At 33.9% G+C, this 15,810-nt stretch overlaps 1 protein-coding gene and 1 long non-coding RNA gene across 2 annotated transcripts in view; one reads left to right on the forward strand and one right to left on the reverse strand.

The window, feature by feature from the left end:
* Nucleotides 1-13,088, forward strand: part of LOC108732443 — a 100,437-nt gene extending 87,349 nt beyond the window's left edge. The window contains exon 3 of the long non-coding RNA XR_001937090.1: nt 13,040-13,088. This is a non-coding gene — a long non-coding RNA (uncharacterized LOC108732443). The remainder of the gene's footprint in view (nt 1-13,039) is intronic.
* Nucleotides 1-15,810, reverse strand: part of LOC108732441 (ras-related and estrogen-regulated growth inhibitor) — a 25,852-nt gene that overhangs the window by 2,612 nt on the left and 7,430 nt on the right. The window contains exons 2-3 of the mRNA XM_018463247.2: nt 6,366-6,422; nt 4,571-4,644 (exon numbers count right to left, since the gene is read on the reverse strand). Of these exons, the coding sequence (XP_018318749.1) occupies nt 4,571-4,644; nt 6,366-6,422 (131 nt within the window). The remainder of the gene's footprint in view (nt 1-4,570; nt 4,645-6,365; nt 6,423-15,810) is intronic.

Raw genomic sequence — 15,810 nt, forward strand, 5'->3', positions numbered from 1 at the left:
GTAATCCTCAAATGTAGCATCGTACTACAGATGGCGCTCACCACGCCATTTGTAGTATTTTCTAAAACGCGCTGTTAAGACAGCAGGTAAAGGTTGGTCTGTGTTCTGTCGGAGCTGCCTGCGACGCGCTGATGAGATCCAAAAAGATCGAAATCGCTTTCCGCGTCTGGCAGTTTCGACAGAATACAGACCACTTCGAATTATTTTGTTCGATAAAGATAGAAGATAGAAAAATTAGAAGAAGTTACCGATTTTAGGTATCTAGGAAGTCAGATAAGTCAGGATGGAACTAGTAGTAGGGATATAAAGCAGAGGATAGCCCATAAAAGAAATTTTTTTTCTTCCAAGTAAATTTGTTGTTGGCGCCCCAATTGTACCTGTGCGTTTTTTTTTATGTACAATTGTGAAAACGTTATTATCAACGATCCCCAAAAAATTTATGCTTAACTATATATATATAACAACGTTTGTTGGAGAATTTACAAAATTCTTTCTCTGTAGTAAACACTCGTATTCTTTGTAAGCAAATCGAGTTTTATTACTTGCTTGTTTACTTTATAAATCACCGTGTCAACTAATTTTATGAAGGTATTGTGGTTAAACATCGTTGATGTGGGTGAGATGGCCCGTTCTAGATTCAGCTTTTAGAAAAAGACGATGAAATTTGGGACAGAGTTGCCGCACAAATCTTCATGTTTAAAAAAATCTATTAATACATTAAAATTTATAGGCATCGAGCGGGGCTTATTCTTATTCAAAACGTGAACGTAGGTTACTTTCCGTCGACCTCTTTATTATGAGAAAAAATATTTATTTAGTTTACATTAGATCATGCTTATACATATATGTTTAAGTGCTCTTGAAAGGAATTTCTATCAGGTAAAACATTAATTGCAATAGTAACCAAATTGAAGCCTGTAGGAAACGTAGAAAAATTGAAGTAATAAATCAGCAGTGTATATCTAAGCAGTGCATCGAACTGATTTCAAAGAAATTGTCTTATTATTAATAGATCAGATTCTGAATTAGTTGTTGAAATAGCGTCAGTCAAAACCCCTAAAATACATGCCTGTATGGAGATACGTTAAAAAAACTTTTTGAAAAAAAAAAAATGTCTTAATTTCAATGCTGAAAGAACAAATTGAATACCAAAACTTGTTACAAATATAAATAGGAAACTGCCCAATTTCTCAAAATTTAATACATTGCATATACACAAAATAGTCTTACAAGGACTTATCAACGTTTCCTTTTAAGTCATCTTTCATAAAAATAATAAAGTAACAAGTCCAACAAATGCAGTTTAAAGCTTTCTAGTAATTGTAAGAGTTTGGATAGCTAAAATCGGCTTCCACAGAAGCAGGTGATATTCCCAGATAGACACGTCCAACAAATCATGCAATCTAGCTTGTGTGATATAAAAAGGAAAATTATCGACAAATAAATATGAAATTTTCATGTTCAGTGAACGACTTGTTCTACCTGTATACCTTCACTTAAGCTATTTGTGGAAATTTTTTCCTATACTACCTCGTACTTTTCAAAGCATCATGCCGCCCATTGATGGCTACATACAATTCTATATCCCTATGGTATATTTCATACATAATTTACATCATCATCATCATTATCATAAGGTCGGCAGTCCTAAGACTGATTGGACACGTACCTCCACTCTTTCCTATCCTGAGCTAAACTTCGCATTTCCCTAAAACTAGAACAGCCCACATCCTTAACTATTTGCGAACAGTAATCTAATCTAGGTCTACCTCTACCCCTCCTAACTCCTGTTTCTGCCTCTAATATGTCTCTGACTAGACCTTCATGCCTGAGAAGGTGTCCTACCAACCTATCTCGCCTATTTTTTATTGACTTCCATAGAGTCCTCTGTTCTCCTATTCTTTCCAATACCTCTGCATTTTTAACCTTTTCTATCCACGTTATCCTTATCATCCGCCTATAACACCATATTTCGAACGCTTCTAACCTTTTCTTTTCCGCCGCGTCCACTGTCCATGTTTCGCACCCATACAACGCCGTGCTCCAAACATACCTTTGACAACCTTTTTCGAATTTCTAAATTAACCGTTCGCGAGCATACATACGGTAATAAAAGTCCTAAGGACTAAATTTACAGACCACTTAGGAACTCATTGAGATATTTCCGACGGATTTACTCTAACCCAAAACATAATAGTAGTATTAAAATACCTGTTGTTAGATACACTATACAAGATCTGATTTAAGATAAAATACCTGGTATTTTTCAAGAATCTCATTTCAGTTTTTAGTGATCCTAGCTTCATCATACTGCTTGTGTTAATGAAAGGTTGAGACGGATATGACATACACACAGACAGACAGATGCAAATGAAAGCTAAATTTGAACAAGAAATCGCAAAACTAATACCATTTTTGGCAAACATGTACAGCAGGTCTTTTTGTTTAAACTTAAAGACAAAATTGTCTAACATTGAGAAACACTCGATAAATTATTTATCTGTCTCTAACACGACTTGTACTGTTGTAGTCTGGATGTGACGTACGAGTCAACATTTGCCAAAACGTATTAAAGAATTCTACTATCTAAACATGCAGACATATTTTCGTCTTTACCACTGTCAGCGACAACAGTGTTATGCCGTTGGTAGGTTGGAAGAGACCAACGCAGTGCAAACTTTGGACATGTTCCATCTAAATTATTTATATTTCCGAAATTACAAGACGACTATTAATAAAGTTTTACTTTTACAGGGGCCTTGATATTGGTACACAAAGGTCATGTATCATGCATTGTTTTTAAATAAGGTGACTCGAATTATACAAGAAAAACACAAAAGTCGTTTTATTACAAGTTCACAAGCAGTAGCAGTCAAGAAAAAGAATGAAAAAACCATTAAATTCGCATGCGTTCGCGTGACGACGTTTTAAAGTTTTTATTGTAGGTCAAAACATTAACACAACACAACTTTTTAATAATTGGTTTTGTACACGAAATGGAGTTCTAATTATATACATATTTTAATTGTTGATTATGTAGGTAAATAAAAAAAAAATAATTGAAACCATACTCTCAATAAAAAACCTACCCTCAAGAGCTTGTCCCAAAATTTTTGGTAGCCTTCTTTAGGAATGGAAAGAGAATGCAAAAAAAAACGAGTTATTTCTAAAAGTTCGTTATAATCTTTATTAAAAGTAGTAACCAGAAAAACTTCTTTCAAAAACCCTTACAAATATTTTAGTTTAAAGCAAGAGGCAGGACGTAGAACAACTTTGAAAACAAATACTTCTTGATGGAAAAGTTGAAATTAAACGGCATCAAAGGAAGAAAATACAGCATTCCCTCTGGGGTGAGAAATAGCGTAGACGACGGCGGCAAACTTTCGGAAAGGGGTGGCATACTTTTTTTTTTGGTGGGCCGTATACAATTTTTGACAATATTACTGCCCCAAAAAAAAATATTATTCCTGATTTTAGGGAAGAATATAGTATTTTATAAAGGGGCATGGCATTAACACTGTTTGTTGCATATAGAGGTAAAAACAACTTTTGCTTATTTTACTCCTACCAGCTATTAAAGCTGCTGGGTGGGAAGTCCCTCCAGACTACGTCAGAAATTAAAAAAAAACTTTTGGGTGTTTCATACCTACAAGCCAATAAAGCTGGTGGGCGGGCAGTCCTTCCGGACTACGCCGGAAGGTAAGGCGGAAGGCCGTCTTTAACCTCCTTTCGGGAATTGTAGGAAGGAAGGAAGGGAGGAAGGGGAAAGATGAGACGGACGAAATGAAGACAGAAGCGAATAAAACATTATCTGTGGAATATTACTGGCCCAGCACGAGCGTCCGGCGTCCTCCCCAATGCTAAGCAATGGCCTAAACCTCTAGGACAAGACCCACTTAAGTAGGACTGGACGGTTAGTGGTTGGAGTGAGAAAGATGAGACGAACGAAATAAAGACAGAAGAGAGTGAAAGATTAACTGTGAAATATTACTGCCCTATAGCATTTGCCTAAGTGATCCAAGATAAACACACAGAAGCGAGGCACATGGATCCAAAATCGAACCGGTGTCTTCCCAAATGCCAAGCAATGGTCTAAACCTCTACGCATTTAAGGAACGCCAATTTAAAGACATATCACTCAAGTAGATAAAGATAGGAAACAAAAATTAGAAGAAGTGACTAATTTTCGGTACCTAGGAAGTCAGAGAAGTCAGGATGGAATGTATTGCTGTATAGTTGGGACATTCAAAATTGGTATAGTCCGCAATAAAACGGATGCATTTGCTTTCTTCTTTCAACTTACTAACTAGACTAGAGCGACTGCTAACAGAACGTCTACTTTTATTCACGACAGACGTTATAGGGAATATCGTATACGTAGAAAAGAGAAGTCACGTAGGAATTCCAGTAGACACTGAAAAAAAATTTATAATAATATAATAAATATAATAATAATTTATAGCGGACTTTGCCACTTTTTATCGTCCCAACCATACCAGTCTTTTTTAGTATAAAAGGTGTTGCAAAACGTTAATTTAATTACCATTTCATGTACATAAAGCGATCTTACCTTTGGACATGTATCAAAAATTTCGAACAGTATAGGATCGCCGTCGACTAACACTTCATGTTTGTACTTAGTTTCTGAAAAAAATTGAAAAAGAACATAGAATATATTGAACTTTCACAGGTTAAAGAAGCGCAAAAAAACATTTCTTTTAACACTAATCGTAAGTGATCGTAAACACTAAAAAATAAGAAATGGCGCAGTACACTTTGTAAAATGGCTGACAGATAGACCGATGTTTACTATACCACAACTTGTTTTTCAATTAATTTGTAATGCCATTATAACTCACGTTGATTTACAGTTTCTTTCCAATAATTGTATTAACTGCATGAAAATGATGGACTTTTCCGAAAATGTAAGGGACTATGCAACGTGATCGTATTTTTTTTTACATACAATAATCACACTTAAGTGACACTTTTATTGCTTATAAAACAAATATTTATAGTAGCCCAACTCCCACCTTACCACACGTGCTTGTTAAAGATAAAAATACTTAATTCGATTAGAAATCAAGGCTTCCCAAAGAAAGCAAATTATAGAACAATGTTTATGATTGTTTACTGAAGGATTAATGAAAAAAATAACAGACTTTTGTCTTTGTTCTGCATCAGTTTTACGTTATTTGAATCTCAAATTTTGCCAATATAGAGCGAAGTAGGTTGTAATCAATATTCTGCTTTCAGAGGTGTTAGTATTTTTGAGAGCTATTTAGATATACATTACAAATTTTAAACAACTAATACTGTCATGCTTTATAAAAGGAGTCCCAAAACTTTTAAAAACTTTGATTAATTTAATACGTACTTATAATACTTTAAGATTTTTGAACTCGCCAATAAAATACATTCACGAAGCGAATCAAGCCAAGGAGTACACATATTCAAGATAGATTTATTGTATATTTGAACACACTTTAACTTGAATGAATATACAACTTCTAATTATAAAACTACTGGAAACTATGAGAATAGTAAACAAAATTCTTTTACTTTTGCTTACTTTAGATTTAAACACTTGTGAGTTTATGAATGATAGAATTGCTATAATGTTATCAATAATACATTTAAAACAAATGATAAGATTTAGTTGGGTAGAAATAGGCCTGAAATATTGAAAAGCAACTAATTATTAATTATGGGTGAATGTTGAGGATATCATGGATATAGAAGGTTAGAAGTGAAAAGGTATTAGAAAGAATAGGAGAATAGAGGACTCTACGGAAGTCAATAAGAAATAGGTGAGATAGGTTGGTAGGATACCTCCTCAGGTATGAAGTGTTAGTGATAGACATAGTAGAAACAGAAACAGAAGTTGAGAGGAATAGGGGTAGATCTAGATTAGATTACTGTTCGCAAATAGTTAAGGATGTGGGATGTTGTAGTTTTGGGAAAATGTGAAGATTAGCTCAGGATAGGAAAGAGTGGAGGTGCGTGTTCAACCAGTCTTAGGACTGACGACCTTATGATGATGATGATGACGACGAAAAATTGAGGAAGTATTAAAAAGAATAGGAGAACAGAGGTCACTATGGAAGTCAATAAGAAATAGACGAAATAGGTTAGTAGGAAACCTTCTCAGGCATGAAGGGCTTATTAGAGATATATCAGAAGCAGTAACAGAAGTTATGAACAGTAGAGGTACACTTAGATTAGATTACTGCTTACAAATAGTTAAGGATGTGAGATGTTCTAGTTTTGGGGAAATGCGAAGATTAGCTCAGGATAGGAAAGAGTGGAGGTGCGTGTCTAACCAGTCTTAGGACTGGTGAGAAACATATTTTTACGATACTCACCTGTTTGATGATCATACTCTCCTATGTACCTTTTGGTAAGGAATCTCACCGTTAAAGCTGAAACAAAAAGTCAAAGTTACACCTATTTGATCAATAAAAACAAAATAGAAATGCAAACGAACAAAATAACAAAACCAGTTAACTCCTATGAGAAATAATCTATAATAAGTATTTCAACTAAATCACCCTATTATTCGATTTCAAAGCTTGAAGTTACTCATAAGATGGAAGATACGAAATAAAAAGAAAAAGAACAAGACAGACAAAAACTAGAGAAAAAACTAAATTCAGAGAAATACGCAAAGGAATACAAAGAAATCAACCCAATCAATAAACGGAAATACTTGAAAGAGGGACATAAACGCAGAACAGAACATAACTGGAGATATATGCAAGATTCAGGGTAAGATCAGAAGCGAAAACTAATAAGTATTGGCTGCCAGAAAGGGAAAAACTATGCAGAATGTGTAAGAAAGTGGAGGAAACACTACATGTCGTAGAACACACGGGAGAAGATCAAGAAAGTTGGATCCAGCAGATCACAGACCCAGGATCTCATGCAAGAATGTTGAATACAATATGCAGGGGCGGCCTTATTCATTGGAAGGTTCCGGGCGGGTAAATTTTTGCGGGGCCCTCGTCTTTGTGGAATTAATTTTAATGATGATACTTGAAAAATGCAAAGTTTACAATTTTAAAATTGTTTATCGAAAATTAAAAAAAATTGATAAAGACAAAGATAGCAAATTTGCGGCTTCTTTTAAAACTATTAAGAAATTCAAATAAACATTAGTAGTACGTACTATTACTACCTAATATTTCTCTAATTAGATTGTTGTGCGAGTGTGCGAGGCCCCTGCAAGAGCGAGGCCCCGGGCGGTTGCCCTGTTCGCCACCCCCAAAGGCCGCCCTTGACAATATGGATAAGGAAAAGAACAAGGAGAGAGAAAAAACGAAACGCATGATATTGACACATATAAAGCAACAATTTTGTTAATAAAGCTACTATCTACATTTAAGTGTTACTAAAATATTATCATTGTCGGTATAGCCCAAGGTAATGTTTCTCTAAGTCCACGGATAGATCGCAAATTTTGTTTTCTTTAAAAATAATCTTTCAATTTTTCAATCATCCTGGCCAGAAACTATCAGGCAATTACCAAACGTACGTCCGCTATTTTTTTATGTCCTAGTTTTATTTCGCGCTGCCGCCACATGTCACTCAATGACTTCTTGCACTTAACAGCAACAACAACAATTATCTCTTCGATCGCGTGTGGATATAGTTTTTTGTTTAAGGTCACGCGAATTTTATTTCGGCAAATGTGTTATTATCGCGAGGTGTATTCGTGTATTTTTAGCGCAATATTTTTGACTTAGGCCCACTGACATAGATTTAACAGAAAGGATAAGCGAATGTACAAGCGTATATGTTTAAAAAAAAAGCAGGGAAGCAACGTCCGTCCAACCTTGGCTCAAATTAACAGTTTAGTTGACTTGAGTTAAGGGTAAGTAACATAAGAAAACAAAAAGTGGGCGCCAGAGACGTTTACCGTAGGAAATATGTGTCAAGGTGTGTTATATGGTGAATGACAGATAGTAGACACATTAAGTGTTTTATTTCGAAATTAAAAAAGAGATTGTTTATCATCAGGTTTGCTTTCTATACGATTCCATTAACCTGCAACGTGTCAGGGGTAAAAGATTTTTCAAGTAAATTTACCTAACATTAATTTGTGTCGAGAAAATCGTCTATTATTTAAAAACGTAAGGGGTAAGGGGGTAATTATATTGATTATATAAGTAAATATGGAGTCATAAGAAAAACACTTGCAATTTATTTATTCAGTTGTTTGTTTTCTTCACTTGTTTGCAGCCTTATACTTAGTTAACATCTTTATAAATTATAACTTATGTTAACTCCAATAAATAATCGAAATTAATCAAAGATAATGCAATAATGATGATTGCCGCATCTAAGTAAGTGTAAAAGAGACTACCGACAGTATCGTGACGTCACGCGGTCTCTCCAAGGTCAGAGAAGCATCTTGTTTTCCGGCGTTTTTGAAAAACTTAAGAAAACAGTGCTTACTGGACGATGAAGATATAACAGCAGCTTAATAAAAGTTTCTGATTTGCTTATATTGTGATTAATAGCTATCCATTTACGACTTAAAAATTCTAATATAGGTAACAATTAATTAAATTTGAGGTTATTCTCGATGTAGTCCTGTAAGTATGTACAAATACTATATAGTTAGCCGGTATTAAAACTAGAATTGCTTGAGCAGATATGCCTGGCCAATTTATTGTAATTCACTGCGACATATTGATTGATTTTATTTACCTACGTTTGCCTAATGAAATTGCTAGCTTTCAACTAGAAAGTCTTATATTGTTATCTTGGGACATATGTCGGCCCTTTGTATAATTTAAATCTTTTCAGGTATTAATCGACTTGGAAAAATCCGAACCGCATCTTTAAAAAAATAGAAAGAAATTTCTGTTAACAGAAAATTCTTAAGTTAGCTTTAGGCAAGAAATAAATGGGCGATTTCAAAATTAAATAACTCACTTATTTTTAAACATGTCTCACATTTATTATTGTACATCAAATTGATCGAAATGTATTCATTGATGTCTAAACAATAGGACACAACATTCATAAATTGGCCTGTCTTGTCGCGTAGCAAGTATCAATTTGTAAAATTTTGGCTTGATTCTTTTCAGTTTGCCAGGTGCTTTGTTTATATTGGCTTAAGGTTGACTAACTGTTTTTCAACTTCTTTGCCATAAACCACATATTTCTATCGGTGGGTATCAAAGACATAAATCGTTATAATTTTTCTGTAATGTTCTGTTAACTATCTTCATAAAAGTAGTTTTGGAAATGAAGAGGAGCCATACTTTAGGATATACTTTGGGTAGTATCTACGAGCGGCATGGCCTAGAGGCCCTAGAGGTTTAGATAATTGCTTAGCATTCGGGAGGACGCCAGTCTGATTCTGGGTCCATCTACCTTGGTCCAAGTTTTTCTGTGGTTTCCTTGGATCACTTAGGCAAATGTGAGGGCAGTATTATTCCACAGATAATCTTTCATTCTCTTCTGTCCGTCTCATCTTTCTCACCCGAACCACCATTTCTGAAAGGAGGCTAAAGGGGGCCTTCCTTCCTACCATCTGACTGCCCGCCCACCAGCATTAGTGGCTGGTGGAATTGAAACACCCAAAAGTTTTTTTTTCTACGTAAATATGACATCTAAAATGTAAGCACAAACGTTTTGAGTTCCTTTTGAAGTATCTCTCACATGACATAACATATCTGATAAAAATTATTTTTCAAGTTGCTTATCTTCAATTTCCTAAAAATTCGTTTTAACAGAACCGGCAGAAAACCATAACAATTTTATGAAAAGTAGTTTTTTTTTATTCATATAACGTAATTCACAAAGGATACTTATTGGAGTTCTAATCTTAACAACTTCATATGTGTACATTTACGTAACAGCTTTCAGCATTTAATTTTCTTTCGTTAATTGTGTACAGACATAATTCATTGAAGCCCAAAAATATGCAGTATTTTAGTCGTGTTTGTTAAACAATACGAAACGGCTGTTAATCTGATATGATTAGGAAAGTTATTTTTGAACTTCGGTTTTTCCTGAAATATCACGTAAATTACGAAATATTCGATTGCATAATAAGTTTCGCTTATTGCTTACGGCATACAGAATTACTATCACTGTTTACCTCACAATTTCGTACTGCGTACTATTAATTTCATTGTACAATGTTCAAAGTGATTACTATTTCTATGTAAGCATGGTAACCAAACCACTAGCAAACGGATATTGGTCTAAAAACACGTACTTCCACTCCTTTCTATCTTTTTTTTGCAGTAGAAGGACTGGTTAAGTGTGATTATAACATAATAAGTTCCAAAATATTCAACATTAGGGAACGTAAGAGGCTAATGCGAGAAAGAGACAACACACACCCCAATCTTGGCGTGCTGACTGTAGATATAGCTGGGACATTCAAAATTGACAATAAAACTGTCACATTTACTTTCTTCTGTGAACTTACTAACTAGACTAAAGCGGCTGCTGGCAGAACGCCTACTTTTACTCACGACAGACGTACGGAATATCGCAAAGCATCGAAAAGAGATGTCAGGTAGGAATTGCAGCGGACGTCAACAAAGAATAAGGAATAACATTACACCAATAAAATAAAATAAAATAATTCCATCTTTTTGGATCTCATCAGCACGTCGTAGACAGCTCCGACAGAACACAGACCAACTTTTACCTGCTGTCTTAACAGCGTGTTTTAGAAAATACCACAAATGGCGCGGTGAACGCCATCTGTGGTACGATGCTACATTTTAGGATTACGTATGCTCCAACAAGGTCCATTTAAATATATGGATATCTACTTGCTGAAACGAATCCCGGCGTAGCTAACCTCAACGTGATAGGCACGTCCTAAAATGTAGCATCGTACTACAGATGGCGTTTACCGCGCCATTTGTGGTATTTTCTAAAACGCGCTGTTAAGACAGCAGGTAAAAGTTGGTCTGTGTTCTGTCGGAGCTGTCTGCGACGCGCTGATGAGATCCAGAAAAATCGAAACCGCGATCCGCGTCTGGCAGTTTCGACAGAATACAGACCACTTCGAATTATTTTATAACAAGAGCATGTTCAAAACGCAGCAAATGACTACAATCCCAAGTGGAAACAAGAAAGAAGATGCGTCCATTCTCGCAGATAATTTTATGCGGACTTTGCCAATTTTGATCGTCCTAACTATACTATCTTTTTTTACTCCGTATCTATGTATTATTAATAAAAACCACGATATCAGGTTTTTTCATTTTACAAAGCAGCACCCTAAACAAATGGAGCATTTCATAAATTTCTTGCAACTTGGAAAATCGTAACAGCTACAGTCGATAATACCAGTGAAGGTTACAAAAGAATTAATAGCAAATAAAATTGCCTGTAGAACGTAAAAATTAAATATGCATGTGTATTACAATCTATTCTACCTGTTAACCTTGTGAAAAATATGTAAACGGTCTAATAAACTGCAAGAAGATCATCTACAATAAATTTCCATTTCTGCTGGTACCGTACGTACCAACAGAACAGGAACGAAATGAGGTCATGCATTTGCTAAGTTCCCAGATTGAAGAGATTAAAATTTGCTAAAGAATTTAACGACGTGTAAACAACTATTTGCGAAATAAACAAGCGCAAAAAAAATATTATGTTAGTAGGTAGGTACTCCTGATGTAAAGAACGTTTTATAGCCTGCACGCTTAATGTAATAAGTCCTTACACAGTATGGGATTAACTGACTTATATATCTAACAAATTTCCCAATCTGCAACTATTTATCTATATGTGTTACAAATTACGTGGCGCATAAAATGTTTTATTTCTAAAGTTGCAATAAACATTAAATTTACCTAATGAATTTCTATATCTACCATACTAATTTCCAAACCATAAACTATTCCGAGTAATGTAGCACCTCATTTCACTCTGTTTTAACATAAAATTAAAAAATATTGTAATAATAATCGAGTTTTGTAATTACAAGGGCTGTTTTTTAGGGCCAATTTTAAAGAATATATGGTAAATGTTGTTTCACAGCAGTTAGCCTTGGAGATATACCCCTCTGTTCACTTCTAATATAATTATCTCAAACAGCTACCTCGAATGACAAATGCGTGAGGGTGCTTTTTGTTCCTAGATTATAAAATAAAAATCATATGTGTACATAATCTATGTATCGTGTGAATAATTTAATGGGAAGTGAAAGTTTCTGAAAACTTCTCGCCTAATTTGTTGCAATAAAATTATGAACAAAAAGCCATCAATTTTTGTCAATTTAAACAACTTTCATCACTGTTACAGACTGTATAAAGTCTGTACTCGACTTCGTTAGGTGCTTCTTAACTAATTAATTCCATAAATGGTAAATGTCTAGATGATGGCCTCCACCCCCATCGGGGGTGGGTGGGATTGAAAGAGGAGGTCTCCCCACCACTGTACCATAAAAAGTTCGTGGCGGTCTCACCCCCATAAAATGTTAAGGGGGATCGAAACAGGATGGCCACCTCAGTAAAACCCCATAAAAAATTTGCGGCGGTCTCACCCCCATAAAAAGTTATGGGTGTTGAAAGTAGATTATTTTGACAATTTTCATACGCTATAATTCAAATAAAATTCATAAAAAAAAAATATTTTCAAGCAGGTGGAGGCGGGGAATCAAAAAAGGGTGGTCACTTGAACAAAACCCGATAACGTAACCTAACCTACCCTATTGATAAATATATTTAAATAATGTTTTATATAACTTTCTCAATATTTTTATGTATTTTTCATTAGTTTTAACTTTGAATATTGTTTAAGAATGACTATATAAATATTTACATGCCTAGAAATGTATAAAAATTGGCATATTTATTAACATTGAACCCCCATAACTTTTTATGGGGGTGAGACCGCCACGAACTTTTTATGGTACAGTGGTGGGGAAGCCTCCTCTTCCGATCCAACCCACCACCACCCCCTTCGGGCCCCATAAATAATTGCTTTAAAATAAAAATACCTTAATTACCAATTGTTTAACTATATATGTTACATAGGTCTGTTTATGTTTCAGATGTCTACCAAACAATCGTCAATAGAGCAATTGATTTTCGAGAAAACGGTAAGTGAATATATATTTTAAAGGTCTATTATAAACACCTAGTAGAAAGTATTTTTACGAAGAAGTTTTTCTGATGCACTGATCTAAGTCTTCCGCGTTCTTCTTAAAACTATGAAGACCATTCGATTTATTCTTATTCTATCTTATCCAACAGCCACGATCATACGATATGTAAGAAATATTAGTCTCTTATAAAATACNCTAAACACCGACATTAAAAGTATTTTTCCCGAAAAAAAAAAAAGAAATAAAAATCAACATTAGCACTGCCGACGTGATAATCTTCAAATATTTTCGTGCAATAAAGAAACAAAAACAATTAAGCTCGCGAGTCAAATTTTTGCATGCCAATCAGATTTTTCCAAGATTATTCATGCGTTTAAGAGCTTTTAATAATAGGGCCAGAAAAACGAACAAAGAACTCACTTATGATATAAGAAGCCAACAATTTTCTATTAAACTATAATGACTGAACATTAAAAAACAATTTTAGTTCAACGAAGTATTCTAAATTACGCCATACTTTTGATATAAACAATTACAGACTTCTCCTTGCCCGATTTGTGTGGAACCCCAATAGGTTTTATGTAATATTAATTTGCAATCTTTTTTTCGATTGTTCGAATGAAGGAAAAATTGTTGCTGTTGTCACACCCCCGCCGGGAATCGAACCCGGGACCTCTGGCTTCACGCACCAATGTTCTGACCACTAAACTACGAGAGGTGACAACAGCAACCACGACCAACCGACCTACAAAGTTAACGATCCGTCAATTTTTATTAACTTAATTATATATATATTAAATCACACCGGGTGTGATAACAGCAACAATTTTTCCCTCATTAATTTGAGGTAGTTTGTCGAGGGTAAATAAAAAATCGAAAAAATGATTTCAAATTAATATTGCATATTAATCCACTATTAAGTAACTAACAATGTCATAGGATTTCATATAGTTAATTGCCCAATAAGTAAAACAATGAAATTCTTTGTTTACGTTATAAACATTATCGATTACAGATAGTTGATTCTTTGTACAGCGATTGGAATATTCATGAAACAACAATAATAATTGTTAATCTGTTTGCTACTTAACAAACAAAGTTACAGATATCATTGAAAGCAAATAATACATAAACTGAGGTAATTTCTAACGAAATAATGGATTATTTAACATTTAAATACAACGAAAACCACTCAAACAAAGCAACTTTAAGTAGACATTAATTTTTAAAGTCTCATACACTAGTTGAACCCGTTCGAACTAGATGTCTAATAAATTGATTCAAATTTTAGAACATTCCTTAATAAAATATGAAAATGTATGCTTACATATCCTTGTTAATTAAAATAATTTACTTACGCATCTGAAGGAAGAACTGGTTTAATCACATTTTCTGAATGGTGTGATTTAAGGATCGAACTATTGCAAAAGGCCTAAAATAAATTAAAAATTGCACAATACTGAATTAAAAAACAAAAAAATAATAACGTACCGGTAAAAAAAGTATGATAGAAACAACTAACATAGTCAAAATACAATATTTCAGAGCCATTATACGTAACTAGTAATCAATAATACACTAATTGAATTTATAAATTCATTTAATAACATTATTGCTCTTTATATTTATGTGCAAATCAACAAGCAGACATTTGTTTACTTGAAAAAAATTGGATATTGTCACATATTGTTTTATACTTTGTAAGGACATCTCTTGCAATAATTGCTTAATCAGCCAATAGTTTCGGAGAAGCGTATATACATCTAATATTTTGTCCAGGGTCACCTAATTAACAATTTACTTCATTAAAATCAGGGCCGTCTTAAGATCCTAAAAATAATTCCTTTCTTTTTATAAGAAAAATACGAGATCGCTAGCGGGGGCACCTCTAAATAATTTCTTATACTTTTTAGTACTTTATTTTCGTTATTAGACATGAAATTGAATTTCTTCGAAAGAATTTTCGTCGTATTTTTTTTCTTTTGGTTATAGTAGAATACGCTTATAATGACATCGAAGGGAAATGACAAACCTAAATGGGCATCATACAAAACGTAGTCTTAGAAAATAAATAACTTTCTATTTTGGTTAGTTATTTAGTTTAATAGAGAGAAAAGCTACAAATTGTATATATTTACTAACAGAAAAAGAAAGATGAATTGTAACATCAATATACATAAGAAGGGTCAGAAAAATGAGCGAAAATGTTATTATTAATTATTTGGATCTCTATAGCCAGATATGATTTCTTAAGAATCAGTCATAATAAACGATATGTCATTTTAAACGGAGTCATTATATCCAAACTTTCCTATAGAGAATTTAATATGAAAAGCAAACTTAACACTACAATTAGTTCATATTAAGCGGTTGGTCAGTATTGGCGGAGTCATAATAAACGAATTCCACTGTACTACCGGACGATGTTCAGATTCGGATTTTATCGTCATCATCATAAGGTAGTCAGGGTTAAGATTAGTTGGACACGTACTTCCACTTTTTCTGATTCAGAGCTAATCTTCGCATTTCCCTAAAACTAGAACATCCCGCACCCTTAACTATTTGTGAACAATAATCTAATCTAGGTCTACTTCTACTCCTCTTAACTCCTGCTTCAGATTCGGATTTATAAAAGTTAAATGATTATCTGTATTTTTTCACATAAATAGAAGAATTTTGAATGTAAATATTAACAACCAAATAATTCGCAAAAACAA

The sequence above is a fragment of the Agrilus planipennis genome, unplaced genomic scaffold (assembly GCF_000699045.2).
Source record: "Agrilus planipennis isolate EAB-ADULT unplaced genomic scaffold, Apla_2.0 scaffold10, whole genome shotgun sequence".
In the NCBI taxonomy this organism is placed as follows: domain Eukaryota; kingdom Metazoa; phylum Arthropoda; class Insecta; order Coleoptera; family Buprestidae; genus Agrilus; species Agrilus planipennis.